The 23,912-nt window shown below is 43.0% G+C and overlaps 1 protein-coding gene across 1 annotated transcript in view; it reads left to right on the forward strand.

Annotated features, from left to right (window-relative positions):
- The window catches only part of IL1RAPL2 (interleukin 1 receptor accessory protein like 2), a 1,202,487-nt gene that overhangs the window by 99,659 nt on the left and 1,078,916 nt on the right, over positions 1–23,912 (forward strand). Inside the window, exon 2 of the mRNA XM_073637906.1 lies at positions 21–124. Coding sequence (XP_073494007.1) covers positions 43–124 — 82 coding nt within the window. The 5' untranslated portion in view covers positions 21–42. The remainder of the gene's footprint in view (positions 1–20; positions 125–23,912) is intronic.

Here is a 23,912-nt window from a genome sequence, read left to right on the forward strand (position 1 = left end):
TTCTTCTTTCTTCTTTCTAGAGCCTGGATAAGACGGTGAAAGATGAAGCCTTCTGTATTCTTCACCTTTTTTATTTGGATGGCTGTAAATGCAGATATAAAGCTGGTGTCCAAAAGAAACTCTGGTAAGATGGAGTATTTACGTTCTCTAAATATTTCACGGTTACTGACCAGCAATTTTTGACAAAGTTATTTTATGCCAAAAGGAATCACAAGTTTTTGATATTTACCCAAGAAACTGGATGGAGAAGTTTAATTATATGGAAAAAATGAAAGCTTATTGAAAGCATACATGCTGTGGTACCAAACCACATGTACGGCAACAAGAAGGGGAAAAAATGAAAAGGGCTGTGATTGTCAGATCAGACATTGATTGATGGGCCATCAGTGCTTGTTCCAAAAAAAAATGCTTTTAAGAAAAAATTGAAAAAGGGTCCTCTGTCTCAACTGATGAAAACTGCATGAAATTGTGCTTCTTACATTACCTTTAATAAACTAGTTAAATTGCTTCCATATCACTTAGATGGCAATACCTAATCTGTAATTGGCATTGTAGTATTTTAGAAGAAGCTCCCTTATTTTGCATAAAGCTACATAGCAACATTTGGTTATGTTTCACCGTGTGAATTTATAGCAGTGAAAAATAACTACTGAAATGTTTTATAGGAGTCTAGTACTGTTTCAGTTGAATAACTTTGTAATTGCATCACTGGATATTTTAGTGCAGTTATCTCTAACCTGACAAGTCATTAATTAAATTAAAGAATCAAAAGTGACTTGTCTGTGACAGTGACAACTTTTAACAACAACTGCTACAAATTTTGCTTACTTTCTTTGCTTTTAATATAAATGTTTGTATGGTGTTCTGGTAGCAGTTCAAATTTGTCTTGTCATTAAATGAATATTACATCACCTATGAAACATTTAGCACCTTAAAGGCTCACTAAACTTTTTTTTTGTGTAATTATTTATCAGTCTATATCCTATTTTAGCTCTTTCTACCTGAACACCATGCTGCACTGCTGTTTTTACTGCCTCATTCAAACTCCCTATCGGCTTTCAGCTGCTGCTCAGAAAGAATCCATACTTTATTGAGTTGAGGACCTGAGCTTAGAATCTGTACTTTTTTTTACAATCTGTGTTACAGACTTAACAATTTTGATTATAGAGAAAAGTGGCAGAGAGGCTCAAACAGGATAAGACATGTACTCCGATTGTAAAATCAGAGTATAGGTCTTTTCCTGTCTTGACTTCTCTGCTCCTTTTCCTCATACTCAGAAAGGGAAAGTCCCCAACACAGGTAGTTAAAAACTAAAGTATAGATTCTAAGTCCTCAACTCAATAAAGTATGGATTCTTTCTGAGCAGCAGCTGAAAGCCGATAGGGAGTTTGAATGAGGCAGTTAAGACAGTCCTGAGCATTGTGTTTGGAAGAGAAAGGGCCAAAATAAAGTTATGATATATATTACATAAAGTCATAACTTTGCAAAGGCTAATCAATAATTAAATAAAAAAGTTTAGTTACTCTTTAATTCTGCCTTCAATATCCTTATTATTCATTAGAATAAACATTTAGTATGATGTTTAAAATTAACTCTACATAAAACTGTTATACCTAGTACAGTACCCATGTCTAGTGCTGTGTTTCCCAAACCACGGTCCCCCAACACATCATGTTTTCAGGATTTCCTTAGTATTGCACAAGTGAGAGAACCTATGGCAGTTTCTGTTGCCTTAATAATAATTCCATCACCTGCGTAATACTAAGGAAATCTTGAAATCATGATCTGTTGGGGGCCGTGAGGACTGGAGTTTGGGAAACACTGCTCTAGAGGATGACTCGTAAATCTTCTTTTGGTGCATGCGTGATGCATCCAACTGTAGGTCTAGCACTGGACATAAAACAGAGTATTAATATATTTGCAATATATTTTCACTACAATTTTTTGCTTTTTTTATTTGCATTCTATTTGCATTTTTTTATGTTTAAATTGCTGGAAGAAAACCACCAACATGCAGGCTATTTTCACAGATCAGAATATGGCTTGATTGTAGTATAATTCGTGTGAATGCACAGGACAATTGATCTCTAGCAAATGGATATTTCATTTTCATTTTGAACACAAACATCAATATTTCATAGGTGATTGTATCAGTCAACAACAACGTATTGCTTATTTCTGGATAGTTTACCATGATTTATTTTATACTAAGCAAAATACAGTTGAGTATAATATGACCCATAACTTTTTTTATACCCATTTTATTTTTTAGATATAAAATTAAGTAAAAGAAGAAAATAGGTATTTTTTTTATTTATTTTACAGTGATATTTATTTCTTGAATTGCGTAAATAGTGTAAGAGCTTCACTGTAAAGCTGGCCTGATATATGCAATGCTATATATCCATTTTTATAATGGATTTCTTATTTTTTTTATTGTAGTCTCTTGAATAGGCCGGTCTGGTCTGTAAAATACTGCACATTAGAAGTCATGAAAGCTCTTTTTTATGACTGTCAGATCTTTAGCATTCCTGCTGATGGAAATAGCATGCATAACTATGCCTCACATGGTGGAAAAAAACCTCTGTAATATGAAGTATAGTGTTATCTGTTTCTTAGTGACTGTAAAGTGGAAGTATTGATTGGGTTTATTCCTTCCTGATAAAGCAACCTGATTGTTATCCTTTTAACTAAGTCGCCACTGCTCCACTTTGCTTTCATGCTAGTTGTGTTATGCTGCACTCTGCTACACAATGAGACACCTGAGAGGCTTTGCTTGGTCTTGATATTGATTGAGAATTATATTGATGGGTGGTTATTTTTACACTCCACAGATTGGAACATTGCATTGGAGAGATTCACATCATAAAAGCGAAATCACGGAGCGTGCATAGATAGGTTCACAGTGCTTCAGACCCTGTAGTCGAATGCTTCCTGACAGCTGACCTATATTACACTGTTCCTCAACCTTTGCAATTTCTGCTCTTGTTCTATAAAAAAAAAATCCTACCTATACATCAAAAGCCATTATTGCTTTCTCTGGTCTTCAAAAGACATCATTTTGACATTTTTTTTTAAACTTTCTTTTTCTAATGAAAGTATATGGCAAAATAATGACTAATTCTGTTTCATTAATTTTAAGAATTTACATTTTAGAGGGAACCTGTAAGATGATTCATGCTCCAGCAACCATGGACAACATGAATCAGTAACACATTCCCGCATTGTAGATATCTATGTTTTGCTCTGAAAAACCTCAGCATTTCAGAGAAAATATAGTTTAAACAGTGGCCAAAAACTTGGGAGAATTTGAAGACTAGAGGGAAAGTCCTCGCCGGCTTCATCCCACCCTTCTTTGCTTCATCGTCAGGTCTGTCCATGACGCATGCCAATCATGGTTTAAGAAGCATGGTTCACTTAATATTTTCCCTTTTTAATGTTAGTCTTAACTTCTGAAATGGGTTAGATTGCAAAGTGGTTTTAAAAGTAAGCAACTTTGTAAATTATTGACTCTAAAATGCTTGGATTTTTAATTTTATTATTCACTACCTAAGTTACCGGTTACCTCTGTCGTCTATCAGCAGTGGTTGGTCTACCAGGCAAGGAGTGCAGCTCTTGCACGCTCTTAGCTGTAAAGATTGCTGGATCCGGCCAGTTTCAGTGACCTGGTGCTCCTTCATTGCTGAATATGGAAAGTTGCCTTTGTAAACACCATCGGTGAGAGCACAGTTTGGATCAGTTGTGCAGCTATGCCGCTAGTCCAAACTGTCAATCAAGAGGAGCACATTGCCCTCTGGCATGCTGGAGGCCCGGAAACTGGAGGTAGGTGTTCTCCTGAAGATTGAAAAAGAGAATAATCCTTGAAATATGTGCTGTAGTAAAATGTTGCAGACTATTATATTACTTTTTCCCATTTGTATGTATGTCGTCAGTTATTCTGCATTATATGTCTGCGTCATACTTTGTATTCAAAAAGGAGGTGCATCAACATCCCCCAAGTACAGTGCAACACATATTTATCACCCTATTGATGAATCTGCCATAATTACAAATAAATGCCAAAATAAATGCTAAAACTCTGATAAATTAATTCTCTCCACTCTCTCTGAAGGCTTGCCCTCTCTTGGCACATTTGTATGTGAGGTAAAAAGTAGCAAAGGGGCTTCATAAGCATTTGGTACATTTTTTTTGTAGAATAAAAAAGATATACACTCCTCAATATTGAAATTACAATACCAAGCAGAAAAAGCTGTGGTATTATGGAAATCACATGATCAATAGACATATTAATGATATGCACAGGATCAAAAAGTTGAAACAAAATTCTCAAAACTGAAATTTATTCAGTATCTAGTATTAGCGCCACACACACAAATCTCCTCACTTAACCTCACTGGTAGCAGCCAAGTTGTGTATTACTGGTTGTCTGAGGAATGTTCTGCAGCACTGGATGCACTCAGGGAAATAATCAAGAGCCGCTGTTGGCAGCTCCCTTTGCAAATTTCGACCAATGACGTCCCAGATGTGCTCGATGGAAGAACTAGCCTGGAGACATTGCAGGTCATGGTAGCACATTTGGGCCACCGGCTGCTTACAGTAGTACAAGCATCATACCTCTTGGCATGGTCGTGTTGCAAATTTTGGAAAAACAGCCGTACAACTGTTCCATGACCAAATTAATGTAAATATAATGTTGAGCTGTTAGTGCACTTGGAATGAAGACTAGAGGAGTCTGGCTACCATACATTATGTCTGCCGACACTATAATCCAGAGAGTAGGACCAGTGTGAGGTTCCCTCATAAAGGCTTAATGCCGTTGCCAGTAGAGTCTCCAGATTAGTCTCTGGCTTTCATTGCTTCCAAGACAAAAGCTAGACACTAGTGATGAGCGAGTGTGCTCGTTTAACCCTTTAAACGAGCATGCTCAGGTACTCACCAAGTAGTTCCGGCGTGCTCTGCATATCAGTTGAGCCACCGCGGCTGGATGTGTCGTGGCTGATACACATCTGTGACACATGTAGGGATTGCCAGTTTGTCTGGCAAAGGCAGACCTTCTTTTCAGCCTATAGTGCTGTTTTGGTCTGCACCATGATGACCTATGAGAACAATAGTTTGAGGTCAATGGACACCTATAGCTGCAAATGCCTTCTGATTGTTTTGTACAGACACTGTCTGACACTTTTTAGGGTTGTTGCGTAGTACAGAATTGATCAACCATGGAACCAGTGGTATGGTTGTCTCTCCAAGGTGTACCAGGGGCAGTTTTTCAATATAACAATGCTAGACTACATATTGCTCGTGCTACTGTGAGAAACCTGTGTGGCCTAAACATGATGTAGCATGTCTGGAATTCGAACATTTCTAGGATGTCATTGATCGCCAACTACAATGAGCTGCCAGCATCGGACCTTGATGATTTGCTAATTCTATTCAGCATGGCAGAAGATTCCTCAGACAACCATTAATAACCTCATTGATAGCAGCCAAGGCGTGTAAGTGTCTTTGTTTCTGCGTGTGGTGCTCCTAATTGATGCTGAATAAATCAAGATGGCCAAAAATGAAAAAAAAGGCAGTACTGCCACGCTAATTAGATAGATTGTGTAACATGCCTGGCGGCGTCCTTGCATAGTGGTCCATTTCCCACTGTGCAGGAGCGCGCACTTGATCTCCTGTCCGGAATGTCTCTCTGGCTTCCCTCCATGCTGTCTGTTTGTGTCTGTCTCTGCTGCTTAAGGGCGGCGCCCGATCACTTCCTGCTTTTTGTACCTGCTGTGGGTCACACCCCTTGTGCGTCCTCAGCCTATTGCTGTCTGACACTTGGTATATAGCTCAGCAGTTCCCTTCTATCCCTGCCTGAGCATAGTGTTTTCCTTCAGTGTGTGCTTGCACTCTGAAGGTGCCAGGTCCCGTCTTTGTTTCCTTGTCTGCCTTTCCTGGAGGCTGTATTTCCAGGCCTGTCTGAACTTAGTCCTGAACTGAGTCCTGTATGTCTCCTGCTTTGCGGTATCAGCTCCCGTGTCTGAACTGTGTCCTGTATGTCTCCTGCTTTGCGGTATTAGTTCCCGTGTCTGAACTAAGTCCTGTATGTCTCCTGCTTTGCGGTATTAGTTCCCGTGTCTGAACTGAGTCCTTTCTGTGTTCTCTTGTTTGTCCTGTCTGAACACGCTCCTAGCCTGTTCCCCCCGCCTTCTAGGGGCTGATTACCTAGACCCGCTCCTGTCTCTTGTCAGTCCTGTCTGAACACGCTCCTAGCCTGTTCCTCCTGCCTTCTAGGGGCCGATTACCTAGACCCGTTCCTGTATCTTGTCTGACCTGTCTGAACTCGCTCCTAGCCTGTTCCTCTCGCCTTCTAGTGGCCGTTTTCCTAGACCTGCTCTTGTGTCTGGTCTGTCCTGTCTGAACACGCTCCTTGCCTGTTCGTTCCGCCTTCTAGTGGCCGATTTCCTAGACCCGCTCCTGCGTCTGGTCTGTCCTGTCTGAACACGCTCCTTGCCTGTTCGTTCTGCCTCTCTGGGGGCCGTATTCCCAGACCCGCTCCTGTATCCCTCTGCAGTGTCGGTCTCCTCCGTACACTCAGTTCCAGTCTGAACTCTCTCCTGTCCTTTACCTGTTTTGCCTCTATGTCCGTTCCCTTCCTTTTTCTGCAGAGTCTGAACTCGTACCTAACTCCTGCTTGTTGTCTCTGCAAGTACTGTGTGAGTATCTGGCTCTGTCTTTCCCTTCCTGTCTGTTCCGTGTGAACAGAGCCCTGTCCTCCCTGCTCAGCCTTGTCTGCACTCTAGCTGTGCTTGCCTGTACCCCTCTACCTGTATTGTTCCTGAGTCCCAGTGTGTACTGGGTCCTATCCCGCCTGTGTTCCTACCTGCTAGTGCCTCCCTGTCTGCACTCTAGCTGCGCTTGCCTTTACCCGCCTGCCTGCATACCAGTCGTGCCTGCCTATACCCTCCAGTCTGTGCGCCAGCCTAACCAGCCTGATCCAGTAATCCCTGTGTGGGTCAACCCCCGTGTCCGGAGTTTGACCTGGAGTAGCACCTGGTCCCTCTGCCCGGTTTCTCCCTGGTGCACTGGCGTCGTATGCCGTCGTGCCATCTTGGTCGGATCGGCCAGATACTTAGTCACGCCCCTCCAGGCACTCTCCGGTTCATGGTCCAGTGGAATCACTACAATCACACGCACACGCCGCTCAGCCCGGGCGTGTGCATAACAGATTGAACAAATGGAATATGAACAGTTAGAAATAAAAAGGCATGCAAATGACTTTGTGATAAACCGTTCAGACAACATGCTTTTTCCTCAGTTAGCATGTCTGTCCTGTGATTTCCATCATTTCATGAGTTTTCCTTCTAGGTGTTGTCATTTCAATGTTGAGTAGTGTATTTGCTAATATTGTCACCTTAGAAACCTATATAAAAAAAGATGATTGAACTTTTCCTAAATTCCTTCTACAGCACTTAATAGGCCCTCATTCTGCAAAGCATAAACTATCAGTGTATGCCAAAATAAAAATAATAGGATAAGCATATTTTGAAACCCATGTTAGGTTTATTTTAGTTTTTACTTTTTAATTGAATGTGGAAATACGTTTTTAACATCTTAAACGGGGGAGGTCCATGCAAGGTAAAATATTTTTAAGACTGACAAAAATAAAACTGGCGTACTGAATTCACCATTCACTAACGCTCCTATTCTGTTTGTTGCTGTGGACTGTTAAGCCAGTAAAGCCAAGTTCACGTTTGTCATTTAATTGCATTTTGAAGACGATCACATCCAAAATTTACATAAGGCATTGTGTACACCTCTTTACCTGTATGGTGCAATGTTGGGTCCCTTTAAATCATGCATATTGGAGCAGTATACACTCTTGTGTGCCTCTGTTTGGCAGCCTAGTTTTCTTTAGAAGCTATGGCTGTAGGTAGAATATCTATGCAATATGGCAAGTAGTGGAACATGCTACATCTTTTTTCACACCAGTTTTTGTATTCAATCGATAGTACATAAGTTGACATTATTGGTCTATAAACGTTTAGTGATGCCATATTTCATGTTGACTCAACACAAACCTGTGATATGAGAATGTGCACAAGCCCTGAAAGTGAATGAAATTTGTAATTTTTTGTGAGAAGGTGATTTTTTTCTAAACAGCAGCATGTCCTGCCTCTTGTGGTTTTTCCTGTTTTTCTTCCCTAGTTGTGATCAGTTTTTCTCTTAGAAGTGTTTCTAGAACAACAAGGCAGTCTGAGCTTCGCCTACAGCCATATCTACCTGTGTGAAGCTAGAACTGGGATTCTTACGGCAAACCTGTCAAACTGTGTTATTAAATTACAGTCAGATCTGATCCCCTACCATTGGTGCCTTTATCATGAGTAATCTAAATTTCAGCTGTCAAAGGGATGATTGATCATACCACTCAATCCAATGAATACTTTCTACACCAAATGTAAGCAAAATATTTGTAAATAAGCTTTCACCTGATTGAAGCATAATCAGTATCTTCTTTCATTCACAGATATTTTAGGTAAAAAATTCAATGTGGTCTTATTTCTCAACTTATCTCCACAGTTGTTAATGCTTTAATCTTGCAGAGTCATACAGTACCTTGAAACCTTGATATTCAGGTTGCCTGAAGGAACCACTATAGAGAGCATACGGACTACTTACATACTACCTTATTACTGAGTTCAATGAGTGTGCAGTAAGCTCCTGAACCTACTCTAGTTGTGACTGTCGACATTGGTTTTACGGGTCTGTGGTTTTCTCTATTGACATCAGTCATTCTCCATTCAGTGGGGATCTTAATGCTGTTGTAATGCAGAATAATATAATTTGATATACAGTACTACCTAATTAGAAAAAGAGATAAACCTTAGATCCACTATGATTTAATTCACCATCTTGAAGGGAACCGGTCAGCAAAAAAAGGCATTTACATGGTAGTCTGCAAATAAAAGGAATTGGTAACATGTACAGCTGCAGGGAAAACCTGAATGTATATTCTCCCTGCAGCCACTCACCTCCAGTCATCAGGGTGGCTCTTAAATCAATTCCACCTTTTTGTAAGACACACTGCAGAGCAGGAGGCGTGATTGCAGCCTGCCGCCATTCTGATGACTGGAGGTGAGTGGCTGCAGGGAGAACAGAACTCCATTTTTTGCTTTCAATAAATTTGCTTTCAATAAATTTTCATATAGGTGTCAAAATATTAAATGTAACACACACATTATTTATAAGGACAATGTGGGCAACATGGGCTTCTAGTGGTGTCCTCTGTGTCACACTGCCTGTGTGCAGTACCACACTGTCTGTGCTATGTGTACGGTGAAATTCTCTCCTAGGGTCCAATTCATGTGTGGGGTCATAGAACATGCCATGTTTTTCCACCATATTTAAATGGAAGTCAATAGTAAAATTCTTTTCGGAAGGAAATGTTAACGATAAATGAACATATATGGCAGGCCCATTCCAACATTATCCCCACAACATTTGTCTCTTTTTTTTTTTTTGCTTGATAGGAATAAATTCCAACCATTTCCTCCTCTTCTCCTTTGCCGTGGAGGATACTGTATTTTCAGGATCAGTATGTGACTCCACAGAACATGTTTACACCACTCTCTAGCAAGCTGCATTGGTCTGAGTACTAAGATCATTCTTAGGGACTGCACTTTATCATTTTATTATCTCTAACCCCTTCAGCCTTCATTGATTCTTCAGTATAATCAAGATGACAGGTACTTCTAATAGGCTGGTAAAAAGACATAATAAACCTGGACCCAAGCCAGAACAGAATGTACTGAGGAGGAAACTACAGTAAACAGCCATTTTCTAAACTAGGTGTCTACAGAAAGCAAGGATATATGTAAGAATAATAATTTATTTTAACAATCTGGTAATACTTGTTCTTCTTGTTTAATGTCATATTTTCCAATAGGCTAATTTTTATAAAACATTTAAACGTTTTGCATTTGATAATGTTTTATTATTTTTATGATAAAAAAAGTGGCAATCTGGTACCAATAAGAAATAAAGTATTATTTTATTTCCAGCCTCCTAAAAAATGTGAATATAAAAGCGCTAAGGATACATGTGACCGCCTTACCCGTTTAGAACTTGCAAGAATTCTTAATTCGAAACGCATAAGGTGGTCATATGTATTCGTAGCTCTTTTATAGAGAAATATTAAGATTTGAGAGTCCTCAGTGGTTGATACCTTTTAATGGCTAACTGAAAAGATGGTAACAAATTGTAAGCTTTCCAGACTTTTCAGTTAGCCACTAGTGTTGAGCCACCCCCGTAGTGTTCGAGTTCGGTTCGGTTCGCCGAACTGTTCGCCGAACTGTTCGCCGAACTGTTCGCCGAACTGTTCGTCGAACTGTTCGTCGAACTGTTCGTCGAACACCTTCGAACACCATTTAAAACCAATGGCAGGCAAACAAAAACACATAGAAACACATAGAAAACACCTTCAAAGGTGTCCAAAAGCTGACAAACTGCTCAGAAGACACAACTAACACATGGAAAAGTGACAAGTACATATAGTCATGCGAAAAGAAAAGAGGTGGAGGAGTAAAAGGAGGGGGAGACACAAATATAGGCATGTCATGCCCTTCTAAAATCCAAAAAGTGAGAAGCCGACACGTTCAGTCCGCTCCTGCCCGTGCCACCTCCGTGTCGCCGGGTTTGTGCCAGAGCCGCGATGAACCCTAACGGCCAGCCCCCCTCTCCCAATACTGGTGCCTGTCCGCTGGTGGGTCGAGCGAGCCCCCCTGTGGTGGAGGCAGCGCTAAGCTTTTTAATTTAAATTGTCTCTCTAATTTGAATGAATACACTTTAAATCCATTTACAAGGATCTATTGGAGGGCAAGTCTCATGCCAGCAGCCGCGTAATTCCAGCTCCAGTAGCGTCCACTAAAGCTGCTGCAGTTAAAAAGCTTTTATAAGGATCGAGCTCGGCTGTCCACCGCAAGGCATCCTACTGCCAGTCCCAGCCCCTATGCCTTGGGGTGCCTCCTGATGCTCTTCACTGAGTATCCCGTGGTCCCGAAGCATTTCCTTTGAAAAAATGAAGTGTCCAAACTACAGGTGGTGTAGCTTGCTTAACAGCCGGGATAATCCGCTGACTAGCAGACACTGCTACTAGGCACAAAGTATTTCCTGGGCTAGATGCAGTTAAAAATTTGTAATTGGATACTCTCGTTGGATGCTGAGAAAGCATTCCATAGAGTCTCCTGGCATGCCATATATGATTCTCTTAAAAAGCTTGGGGTAGGGGTCTAGGAGACCCTTTTATAGCCAAAATCACGGCCCTGTATCACAATACGTCACCTAGGCTGAAGATAAATGGAACTGTAGCACCCTGAGGGCTCGGTTGCTACAGAGGTATTGCACCTCACCCAGAGGTGTGATATCTCACTCTCAGGTAAGGATGGAGTGTGGATCAGGACCCGACACCTGCATGCATTACACCACATTGCCGTGGGGCAGGGTGACCAATATGCCTCTGAGATGGGCACGACAGTCCCTGTCCCTGGCTGGAGTGGGGGGAGGGAACACTGAGGAAGGGGAACCCTGTAGTGCAGGAGCAGGGAGGAAGCAGTTCCTGGGTGCATTGAGAAGGGAGTATAAAAGGTGGGCACCATCTTAGTTCAGTGCAGAGAAGTCTGAGCAGAAGTGGCAGGGAGCAGGGGCTCTGCATGAGCTCTGCTCCGGAGGCGGGCCTAGTAACAGAGGCCCAGGCCTGGAAGAGGGAGAAGGAAGGAAGAGGAGCGGAGAAGGCTCCAGGAACGAGGAATGAAGGGATCCCAGGGGTGCGGACGGGCGAGTCGCCACCGCACGCCCGAATCCACCTGCGTGGAGGGGTCAGGCCAAAGGGGGAGACCGGTCCCCGAAACTAGTGGAGGCAGGAAACGACCCTCAGCTAGAAACCGGAGGCTCTGACATTTTATGTGGCGCAGCCCCTCGCTACACCCGCTAGGAAGGCACCACATAGGGTCAGGGAAACTGGCGCCAAGTTTACCAAGAGGAGGCCCGAGGCAGCCGGACAGAAGGGTTGGTAAGAAAGGCCAGACAAAGGACACACAAAGGGGGGGTCCTGTGAAGCGCTCCAAAGTTATCTGGGAGTTGTCTAAGCCCCTCACCTGGTGAGCACAGTACGACGTGGGCAGCCGTTACCTGCAGACGTGGTCTGGATAATAAGAACTGTGAGTAAAGGCCCTGGACTGCATCACTGACTCCGTGTCGTTGGTGCAGGGCAGCAGCAGTAACGACACGATCACCCCCATCCTCCGCATACACTGCCCTGAGGCTATACTCCTCCCGTGGGGAGTTATGCTACGCTCTGCTGCACCCACAACACCAGCCTCAGCGGTCTGCCCTGCAGCGGCGGTTCACTCTGACCGCAATCCACGGGTGGCGTAGTCGGACATTTAAACATCAAAACCACATAAATAGTTCTGCCACTGGTTTGACCACCCTGAGCCACGGAACCGGGTCGCCGCCACGAAGACTACAACCACCAGCATCCACCAAAAAGGGTCCGGCTCCGGGTGTCCCAAGGCCCAGGGGGTGCATCAGAACATTTTCATCACCTTTCACAATCACCAATGGGACAAGGCAGGGATGTCCTCTGTCCCCTCTCTTATACATCCTAGTGACGGAGCACCTGCTCTCATCAATTCTCCATAACCCCAATATTAGGTGGATTGAGGTGGGAGGCACCGAGTACAAGTGCTCTCTATTTGCTGATGATGTCCTAGTATATATCACTCAATCACATATATCCATCCATGCTGTTATGGCTGAAATAGATCACTTTGTTACATGGTCAAATTTTAAAATCAATGCAGCGAAGTCTGAGGCCCTCGATGTCTCCCTCCCCAAATCCATATAGGATTCCATCCAGTCCAACTTTCCCTTTGCCTGGCCCTCACAGGGTATCAAATACTTAGGAATTCCTATTCATAGAGACCTCTCCCATCTATGTTATCTTAATTTTGGGCCCTTTATTGAACAACTCCATACAGACCACGGTTGGCAAGTTAGAACTGTAAGATTCACTACGTGAACCACTGGTGTTTTGTGGAAAAGCACATGTACACTGTGTTCCAAATTATTATGCAAAAAGTGTTTAGGAGTGATAAGGGAAGAATTTGTTTGTTTGTCAGTTAAACTCATTGATGGTGATGTGTGTCAGGGCACTTTATATCACTGTAAGCAATTGCAGACACCTGTGCTAATTAGTTTGGCAGGTGTGTCCAATGAAAGGCAAGACTACTTAAGAAGGCTGTCTCACATTATTAAGCAGCCTACATTTTCTGCCAAAATGGGAAAGAAAAAGGATGTGTCGACTGCTGAGAAGCAACAAATTGTGGAGTGTTTAGGTCAAGGCATGACTACAATCAACATTGTGCGATGATCAGGATGAAGTGTCTTGGCAATCAAGAAGTATGTAGCTGATTCACAGTACACACGTGTGCGTGCTGATAAGGGCAAATTGAGGACTCTTTCCTACAGGCAATTACGTCAGGTTAAAAGAGCAGCGGCAAAAAAAGCCTTGTCATAGCAGCAGACAAGTTTTTGAAGCTGCTGGTGCCTCCAACGTCCCCCGAACAACAAGATGCAGGGTCCTTCAGAGGTTTGCAGCCGTGCATACGCCATCCTGTCGACCTCCTCTATCCACTTCACACAAGCAGAAACGGCTCCAGTGGGCTAAACATTACATGAAGACTGATTTCAAAACTGTTTTGTTCACGGATGAGTGCCGTGCAGCGCTCGATGGTCCAGATGGATGGAGTGGAGGATGGCTGGTTGATGGACACCCCACGCAAACACGGCTACAGCGCCAACAAGGAGGAGGTGGAGTAATGTTTTGGGCTGGAATCATGGGGAGAGAGATTGTTGGCCCCTTTAGGATCCCTGAAGGCGCTAAAGATGAACTCCATAATGTATGTGGATTTTCTCAAACAGCACTTCCTGCCATGGTTCAAGAAGAAGAACCGTGTATTTCACAGCAAGATCATTTTTTGCATGATAATGCACCATCTCATGCTGCACATAAAACATCTGCATCTCTGGCTGATATGGGCATAAAAGGGGACAAACTTATGGTGTGACCCCCATGCTCCCCTGACCTCTACCCCATTCAGAACCTCTGGAGCATCATTAAAAGGAGTGTCTATGATGGCGGGAGGCAGTTCACATCTAAGCAACACCTCTGGGAGGGTATTCTGTCCTCATGCAAAACAATTGAAGCAGAAACCATCCAAAACCTGACAAATTCAATGGACGAAAGAGTTCAGAAGCTCCTTTCGAACAAGGGGTCCTATGTGAAAATGTAACATCACCTAGAATAAAGTTTTGAGTTGAAAACTGTTTGATTTCAGTTTCTAATAACCTGCTAATGCTTATAATTTCAAAAATGACCATTTTTTTGGTCTTTATTAAAATGAAAAGGTTGATCGAAAAGTTTGGGGGATCTAAGAGTGTGGCAACCCAGTAGTCATGATTACTTCGAATTCTGACAATATGCGGGTCATGTTGCAGGTAGTGCAGCAAGAAGGCACTTATGTGTCTTGCGCATCTCGGAGCCCCAAAATTATTTTCCGGGCTAGATGCAGCTAAAAATTATTATTAATTTTAAATCTGGTGGAGCTTTAGTATAGATGGCCTAATAGGATCAGTGCTGCACACTGCTACAAAGCCCAAATTATTTTCCAGTCAAGATACAGATAAACATGATTAGTAATTTTAAATCTGGTGGAGCTTATTATAGATGGCCTAATAGAATCAGTGCTGCACACTGCTACAAAGCCCAAATTATTTTCCAGCCAAGATACAGATACACATGATTAGTAATTTGAAAGCTTAAAACGGTTGGTAGGGTGATTTTAACCAATCATCAAGCTTTTACTCTCCCCAGGATGACACAGGGGTAGAAAAGTCGTTTCGGATCCATGATTTGTTCATTTTTATGAACGTGAGTCTGTCTACATTATCAGTGGAGAGCCGCGTGCGCTTATCTGTCAGCACACCACCAGCAGCGCTGAACACACGTTCAGACAGAACGCTGGCTGCGGGGCATGACAAGATCTCCAAGGCGTAAGTGGCTAGCTCCGGCCATTTATCCAGATTGGAAGCCCAAAAAGAGCAAGGGTCCAGTGACACAGTCATGGCTTCAATGTTTACTTGGAGATACTCCTGTACCATCGTCTCTAGGCGTTGACTATGTGTCAGACTTCTTGTCTCCTGTGGCCATGCAAAGGATGGGCTAAAAAAGTGGTGAAATGATTCCGCAAAATTGATGTTACCAGCAGATACTGTGGTTCTGTTACGGTTTGAGTGCTGAACACTTGACGGTCCCACGGTTGGCAAGTTGGAACTGTGAGATTCACTACGTGCACCACTGGTGTTTTGTGGAAAAGCACATGTAAGATTCTGCAACAGTCTCTGCTGATACTCCTGCATGCGTGCATCCCTTTCTATGGCAGGAATAATTTCTGCAAATTTACTTTTGTACCGGGGATCTAACAGTGTGGCAACCCAGCAGTCAGGATTATTTCTAATTCTCACAATTCGAGGGTCATGTTGCAGGTAGTGCAGCAAGAAGGCACTCATGTGTGTTGCGCATCCAGGAGCACCAAGTCCCTGTTGTGTTGGTGGCGAGGTAACAATCATGCTTCCTTCCTCTGTCCTCTCCCCCCAACCTCGCACAACAGAAATGTGATCAAGGTCTCCCTCATCTGATGAGTCTTCCATCAGTTCGTCCTCCACTTCTTCCTGGGCTCCTGCACCTTCCTCACTAGTTTGGCTGCTACCATGCGCCCTGGTAAAACCATCTCCCCCACCCTCACATGCCTGCCGCCTTGGTGCTGCCGACCGTCTGGACCTTGCAGATGTTAGCCCTTCCACATACAACTCCTCCTCCTCTACTTCCTCCACCTCCTCTTGTGCCACCACCTGACTACGAATTCTGTTTAACATGTGCTCCAGCATGTAAATCACCGGAATAGTCATGCTGATAATGGCATCGTCAGCACTAAACATCTTCGTCGCCATTTCAAAACTGTGCAGAAGGGTGCATAGGTCCCTGATCTGAGACCACTCCTCCAGCGTGATTTGCCCCACCTCTGGATCTCGTTGGCCCAGGCTATACGTCAGAACGTATTGTACCAGGGCTTGTCGGTGCTGCCACAGTCGCTGCAACATGTGCAGAGTTGAATTCCACCGGGTAGGCACATCGCATTTTAGCCGGTGAAGTGGCAGGCTCAACGACTTCTGTAGAGATGTAAGTCGCTGAGCTGCGGGATGCGAACGGCGGAAGTGAGCACACAGCGACCGTGCCCTCTGTAGAAGGCCATCTAGTCTGGGATAGTGGGCTAAAAATTGCTGGACAACCAGGTTCAACACGTGAGCCATACAAGGCACGTGTGTGACATTGCCCCGGCGAAGGGCCGCACCCAGGTTTGCAGCATTGTCGCACACGCCTTCCCTGGTTTCAGGTCCAGTGGAGACAACCATTCATGAAATTGGTTCTCCAGAGCTGACCACAACTCCTCAGCTGTGTGACTCACATTTCCCAGACATTTCAAAGTAAAAACCGCCTGATGACGTTGAGCCCTACTGCCAGCATAGTAAGGAGGTGTGCAGGATCCCTTCTGCGCAGTTAGAAAGCTTGTGGCATGACCAGTCAGGCTTTGGGTGCAGGTGGAAGACCGAGAGGAGGTTGAGGAGGCAGAAGCAGTGGAGGAACTTTGACATAAAGAGGATTGACGCACAACTCGTGGGGACGGCAAGACTTGGACAGCAGCCCCTTGTCCTGCTGTCACCATAGTTACCCAGTGCCCAGTCAGCGACATGTAACGCCCCTGTCCATGCCTACTCGTCCAAGTGTCTGTGGTGAAATGCACCCTGTCACACACAGAGTTTCTCAAAGAAGCGGTGATGTTGTGTGCGACATGCTGGTGGAGCGCAGGCACACCTTTCTTTGAGAAGTAGTGCCGACTGGGCATCTGGTACTGGGGCACTGCGACGGACATTAGGTCTCGAAAATCCTCTGTGTCCACCAGGCGGAAAGGCAGCATTTCTGTAGCCAAGAGCTTGCAGATGGTGAAATTCAAACTCTTAGCTTTCTCATGGCTAGGAGGAAATGGTCTTTTACTTGTCCACATCTGAGGGACCGAGGGCTGGCTATTGTGCTTAGACGGGGTTGATAAGGGTGTCCCCGGCAAACTGCCAGTCTGTGAGGAAGATGCAGGCGGACATGTTAGGTTGCCTTGATCCAAAGGTGGTGCTATCGATGTCGGACAGCGCTCAACACCAGCTGGTGTTACCACCTCCAAAGAAAATGATGACCTGCCAATCACGCTGGCTGTTGCGGGTAAAGAGGTGGCAGGTCTGCGCCCCAAAACAGGTGTGACTGCTGTCCCCCCAGTCACAGAGGATGAAGAGGCCACGGATGCACAAGATATGGCAGACGGTGGTTGGCCCGGCCGGCTAGGCCGCATTGTAGCACACTGAGCTTCCCACTGCAACTTATGCTTCATGTCCATGTGCCGGTTCATGCATGAAGTACTCAAACTATGTATTTTTTGGCCTCTACTTAGCTTTTGCTGACAAATGTTACAGATAACACGAGTTGGGTCATCTTTATCGATCTGAAAAAATGCCCAGGCTATGCAAGGCTTAGCACCCATGCGACCTGAAGAGCCACCACGACTTGTGGTGAGAGGCAGAGTTGTGTTTGAGGATGCAGTTGTTGACGTGCTTCCAGTACTACGTCTCTGTCCAGGAAGGCGCAACCTGACCTCGTCGTCACTAGCATCTTCCTCCACCTCCTCTGCTGACCTCATCTCTTGGCTGACTGTGGGTTGACAGTAAGTGGGATCTCCAACCTCATCATCATCACCCTGTGTGTTATCACACCCGTCGTCCTCAGAGCCAACCTGTTCCTGCCCTGACAAAAAACTAAAGTTGTCGCTCCAATCAGGTATTTGAGTCTTATCATCGTCTTCCTCATTGTCTCCACCAACAGGAGTTACAGTTTGGGAATGAGGGTCTACATTATGGTCAGAACCTTCTGCGTCTGGTCCTGGATCCGACTCATAAAGATTCTGGGCATCAGTGCAGATCATTTCCTCGTCTGGATTCACAGAAGCGCTGGAGTCGACCTCTGATTCCCAGGCTATAGTATGAGTAAACAGCTCTGCAGACTCAACCATCTGTTCTACCTCATACTCAGACGGGCAGCTGGAGATTTGGGAGCTGTGAGGAAGCAAGTGCGATTGGGGTGACACCTTTGAGGACTGGAGTATTTGTGATGTTGAAGTTGATGTGGAGGAGAGCCCACTTAAAGGAGCACTTGATATCCGTTGAAGCACCTGCTGTTTTTGTGCCTCATCTGGAATTTGTAGCGATTGGCGTGGCCGTAAGAAAGGGATCTTATCACATTGTCCGCTAAAAGAAGTAGACATTTTAGTTTGGCTGGAAGATGGTCTTTCTTCTGCAGATGTTACTGTTGCTTTAACACCTACCCCACGGACACAACCTTTTTTCCCCTTCCCAACACGCCTATTCCCCTTTCCACCAGCAGCAGGCCTTTTTCCACTCATTTTGGTGGTTAACTAATTCACAACTCTGGAGTTGTTTGCACAAAAAAACAATGGATGGGAACCGAGCAGAGCTGAGTGGCCAAACTGTGGTATTAGGCCAAAACTATTGGCTAGGTTAGATGGAGAAAAAAATTATATTCGATTTGCAACCTGATGGAGGTCAGTATAGATGGACTAATAGAGAAAGTCCCACACACTGCTAGAAGGCCAAATATTTTTCAGAGCTAGATGCAGACAAAAAATTATTTTGAATTTGCAACCTGATGGAGGTCAGTATAGGTGGACTAATATAACAAGTCCCACACACAGCTAGAAGCCCAAATATTTTTTCAGAGGTAGATGCAGAAAAAAATTATATTCAGTTTGCAACCTGATGGAGGTCAGTATAGATGGACTAATAGAGAAAGTCCCACACACTGCTAGAAGGCCAAATATTTTTCAGAGCTAGATGCAGACAAAAAATTATTTTGAATTTGCAACCTGATGGAGGTCAGTATAGGTGGACTAATATAACAAGTCCCACACACAGCTAGAAGGCCAAATATTTTTTCAGAGCTAGATGCAGAAAAAAATTATATTCAGTTTGCAACCTGATGGAGGTCAGTATAGATGGACTAATAGAACAAGTCCCACACACTGCTAGAAGGCCAAATATTTTTTCAGAGCTAGATGCAGATAAAAATTATATTCAGTTTGCAACCTGATGGAGGTCTGTATAGATGGATTAATAGAACAAGTCCCACACACAGCTAGAAGCCCAATATTTTTTCAGAGGTAGATGCAGAAAAAAAATATATTCAGTTTGCAACCTGATGGAGGTCAGTATAGATGGACTAATAGAACAAGTCCCACACACTGCTAGAAGCCCAAATATTTTTTCAGAGCTAGATGCAGAAAAAAAATTATATTCAGTTTGCAACCTGATGGAGGTCAGTATAGATGGACTAATAGAACAAGTCCCACACACTGCTAGAAGGCCAAATATTTTTTCAGAGCTAGATGCAGATAAAAATTATATTCAGTTTGCAACCTGATGGAGGTCTGTATAGATGGATTAATAGAACAAGTCCCACACACAGCTAGAAGCCCAATATTTTTTCAGAGGTAGATGCAGAAAAAAAATATATTCAGTTTGCAACCTGATGGAGGTCAGTATAGATGGACTAATAGAACAAGTCCCACACACTGCTAGAAGCCCAAATATTTTTTCAGAGCTAGATGCAGAAAAAAAATTATATTCAGTTTGCAACCTGATGGAGGTCAGTATAGATGGACTAATAGAATGATGCTATGCCCAAAAGATTTTACTTCACTAGGTGCAGTAAAAAAATTGGTATTCTATACACAGGTGGTATATCTTGCAACACAGATAGGCTACTCCACTGACTAACACACTCTGCAATAGGCCAAAAAGGATTAGCTTTGCTAGATTCAGCCAAATGCTGTGAAAAAAACTTGCACAGCACTGGCACAGACCTGCCTGGCAAAAACTGATAGGAACTGATGTAACCTAGTCCTGAAAAGGACTCCAATTACAATTAGTCTTTACTCCCACAATCTATCTATTTAAGAGCACAGACCTGCCTGATAAAAGTCGTAGGAAATGCTGTAACCTAGTCCTTAAAAGGACTGCAATCACAACTATTCCCTACTCCCAAGCTATCTGTAGATTTGTGCGAAAATTGGCTTGAAATTAACAAGGTATAGCGCACACAGCAACAGCGGTGCCGTCTAACACGCAGCTGCAGCAGTGAGAAAATGGTGGCGACGGGGAAAATGGCTTGGTCTTATAGGGCAAGGACATGTGACATACACTGCCAATGACACATGCCCTTGCTTGTGTGAAAAACAGCAGTTCGCTCCGTGTGTGCGCTGCTGATAGGCTGACAGACTGCACCTCCCCACTGCAAATGCGGGAAAAAGAAAAAAAAATGGAGATCTTCATTATTCCTGCAGAGATCCATCCCCTGCCCCTCCCCCCACCCCGCTGTACACTCAAACTGCGTATTAACATTAATTTTCATCATTACTGAGAAAAAATCCAGTTATGATTTTGGTGCACGAACAGTTATCGAACATAACCTCGAACAGCCGAATTTTTCTCAAATCGTTCGTGTTCACCGAACGGCTCGAACACCGCCCAAAACAGCTCGAATTTGAGATTGGCGAACAGTTCGAGTAGAACAATGCTCATCTCTATTAGCCACTAAAAGGTATCAACCACTGAGGACTCTCAAATCGTAATATTTTTCTATCTACTGGCTAACACGGTACAAAGCTATAGCTCTTTTATATTCCTATTTTTTAAAAAGATGGAACTAAAATGATACCATTTTAATTCTCACCTGGGCCGGATAACCATATTGTTTTTTCCCCCTTCCATATTACTCAAGGAAACCAACCTGGAGTCCTCCAAGCACTGAGAAATACTAGCGATTGCATTTCTCTATGTGGTAGTGAGCTGAAATTACCTTTTATATTTCGTACATCATATGCATCATATAATATAGCAAAGGTAAATGTATACATATAACAATTGATTTAGTAAACCTGATTTCTTTTCCCTGTTTTCTGACTTATTATGTATACTTGGCAGGTTTATCCAATAAAACTTGCACTATAAATCACCATATAACTGTATTCATCTTAGACAAGATATTTGAATATATGTTGAGAAATATTAATTTCCTCTGTTCAGGAGTTGAGACAAACAAAAGAGGCCAATGTGCAACACATAACTCTTAATTTCTCCTGCGTTGGAGGTAGAAATGGGCCCTCTTAACTCTTGGGCTTCTGTGCGGTCACACAGATTGCACCAATGGTATGTCCTCCCCTGCCCATGTTGAATCCACTCTCCATGCCCTGCTGATCCCCTTCACATCCAATCATCAAGTCTATGGAAAGTCTGTGAAAGTTAAGGAAATTGGTGGAAGTCCCTTCCTTGGACAGTAATGATGCATCATCATATGGACATTGTGTCATTCTTCAAACTAAAGGCAGCAGCATTTTATGATAGGTGTACCTTGTTGGACCCATGCCTTTTTTCATCTTATGCGGGGAACCTAGGGTAACTTGAATATAGTATCTACTTGCGATCATGTTATTGTATTTTGTGAGATGATCATTCATTAATATTCAGTAATGTTAAAGACTGAGAAATCATTTGATTATAAAATACAATGTTCTACAATAAATTTCCATAACTTGGATCCTTTTGAGCAGAGCTGCACTCACCAGCAGGAAATACTTGGTTACTCTACATTTTGTAGCTTCTGTATTGGAAGTTACATATTTGCCTTGTAATTACTTGTCAGTGAGTGGGTTGAACATGTGCAAATTAGATTAGTTCACATAGTAATTATGTGTCTAAATAATTTTCTTTGATATGGATAATGAGTCACGTAAAGTCTGACTAAAGCTACATGTTAGACTTCAGAAGAACACATGTTCTGTCAAACTAATCCCGTCATCAAAGCCGACCATTTATGTTCTATTGAGCGTTGTTTAATGGAACGCTTGTATCTAATGGGCCAGTGATCAAGAGGCATCACATCAAACTTTAAGTGACAAAATTCATCAGAGATCATTATTTTCGTACACAGGACTAATTTGATGAGTTTTTTGAAGGAGGATTTAAACAAGTTAATGCCTGGTGTACAAAGCAAAGCAGAAAATCGGATTTGGAACATGCCATTTATCAGATACAATGTTGATTTATAGGGAGGGCGAAGAGGACATACAAAGTGTTGCCTTCAGTACCTTGGTGACCTACTGGTGGGAAAACAAATTGTCCAAATTTTCCCCTAACTGAAATGGGGTTAAGCCATCAAAAGTTTTACCCACCAACCTCCACCAAGCTAATGCAAAATATGCACCAAATTGGTTTAAAGATGAGTCTGTCTTTCCAGATCTCAAAACATTTTTAACTTTTATTTTGGCGAAAGACAACTTTATATAAATCTTTTCGCAAACTGAAGTAACAGCTTGTGTATTTAAAATGCATAGTAGATTTACCTATGGGACAGTGGATGAGTGTCTCGTTCTCCTGAAAATATACAGTATCTACTAATGCTCTGACTTTGTTTTAATATTTTACTTCTATACTTATGGAAGAATTACATTAGGGCCTTATTGGGTAATTGATTATGGTATGATTTTTGACTAATATAAGACGTAACGCATACTTGCACAACATAATTGTGTTATATTTGCTAGACATATTTGAAAGCAAAACTTGGAATTGGATTCTAGAGGGTGCAAAAATATAGGGTGGCCCATGGAAAAGTAACCCACCACCAATGCCAATGCCACACTCTTTGGAAGGGCTGTAGCCCCTAGCTCTCTGTCTGGTGATGTAGTGTCGCCCCGGGGGCAGCATTCCGAACTTTATTTTTGCCTTTCTGTTCAGTTCTTATGTGCACATCACGTCAGAAAGATGGTGTTTTACCTGGAACAGTGATTAGTGATGTGCGAACCAGATGACTAAGGGGCCTTTGCCAACAAACACCCAGGAACAAAATCTCCAGCTAAACATTGTATTCGGAGTCTGGTTTGGAAATTGCATCAGACTGGCTCTGTCACAAGCTTGAAGAAACCGACGTATTGATCGGTCAGAACGTCCAAAGTTGTCCATGAAATTCAGCAAGTAGCTCCTAAAAATCAACTTGGAGACTGCCTTAGCAAGTTGGTGTATCGCGAACAACGTGTCAGTGAGTGGTGAAATCTCTGAACATCAAACTGTACCGAATAATGTGTGCAGGAACTGATAGAGCCCGAAAAAGCTAAATGTGCAAATTAGAGTACGTGGTTGCTGACTATGATTGCTGATGGACTTTCTATTCCTGGAGGCAGGCTACTTTTCCATGGTCGACCCTTGTATAAAGAATGGTGTCATATTTTTTCACCTGTTTGAATTTAATCACGTGAAGGAGATGTCCAGTCAGGATATATTGCTGAAATGCGCAGATCCATTCAGTGTATAGTGGCCGATCAAATAATAAGAGCTGTCCTGCAGTACTCGGGCAGTTGCTTCTACACATTGAAAGAGCTGCACAGTGCCGCCACCAAAACTTTGCAGCTCCATTTAATGTGTTTCCATCTGGCTGCCACTGCAGTTTATAACAGATGATTGGTGGGGGTGCTGGATGTCGAACCCCCTATGATCTGATATTGATGATTTATCCTAAAGATGGGTCATAAATAAATATATTCTGATTAGACAACCCCCTGAAGTACTGGGCGAATTTTACTTTTTGTGCTTTTGTTTTTTCTCCCCTTCTTCCAAAAGACGTAACTTTTTTAATTATTTTTCCA

The sequence above is a fragment of the Phyllobates terribilis genome, unplaced genomic scaffold (genome assembly GCF_046119375.1).
Source record: "Phyllobates terribilis strain yellow unplaced genomic scaffold, ASM4611937v1 Scaffold_7__3_contigs__length_470593459, whole genome shotgun sequence".
In the NCBI taxonomy this organism is placed as follows: Eukaryota; Metazoa; Chordata; class Amphibia; order Anura; family Dendrobatidae; genus Phyllobates; species Phyllobates terribilis.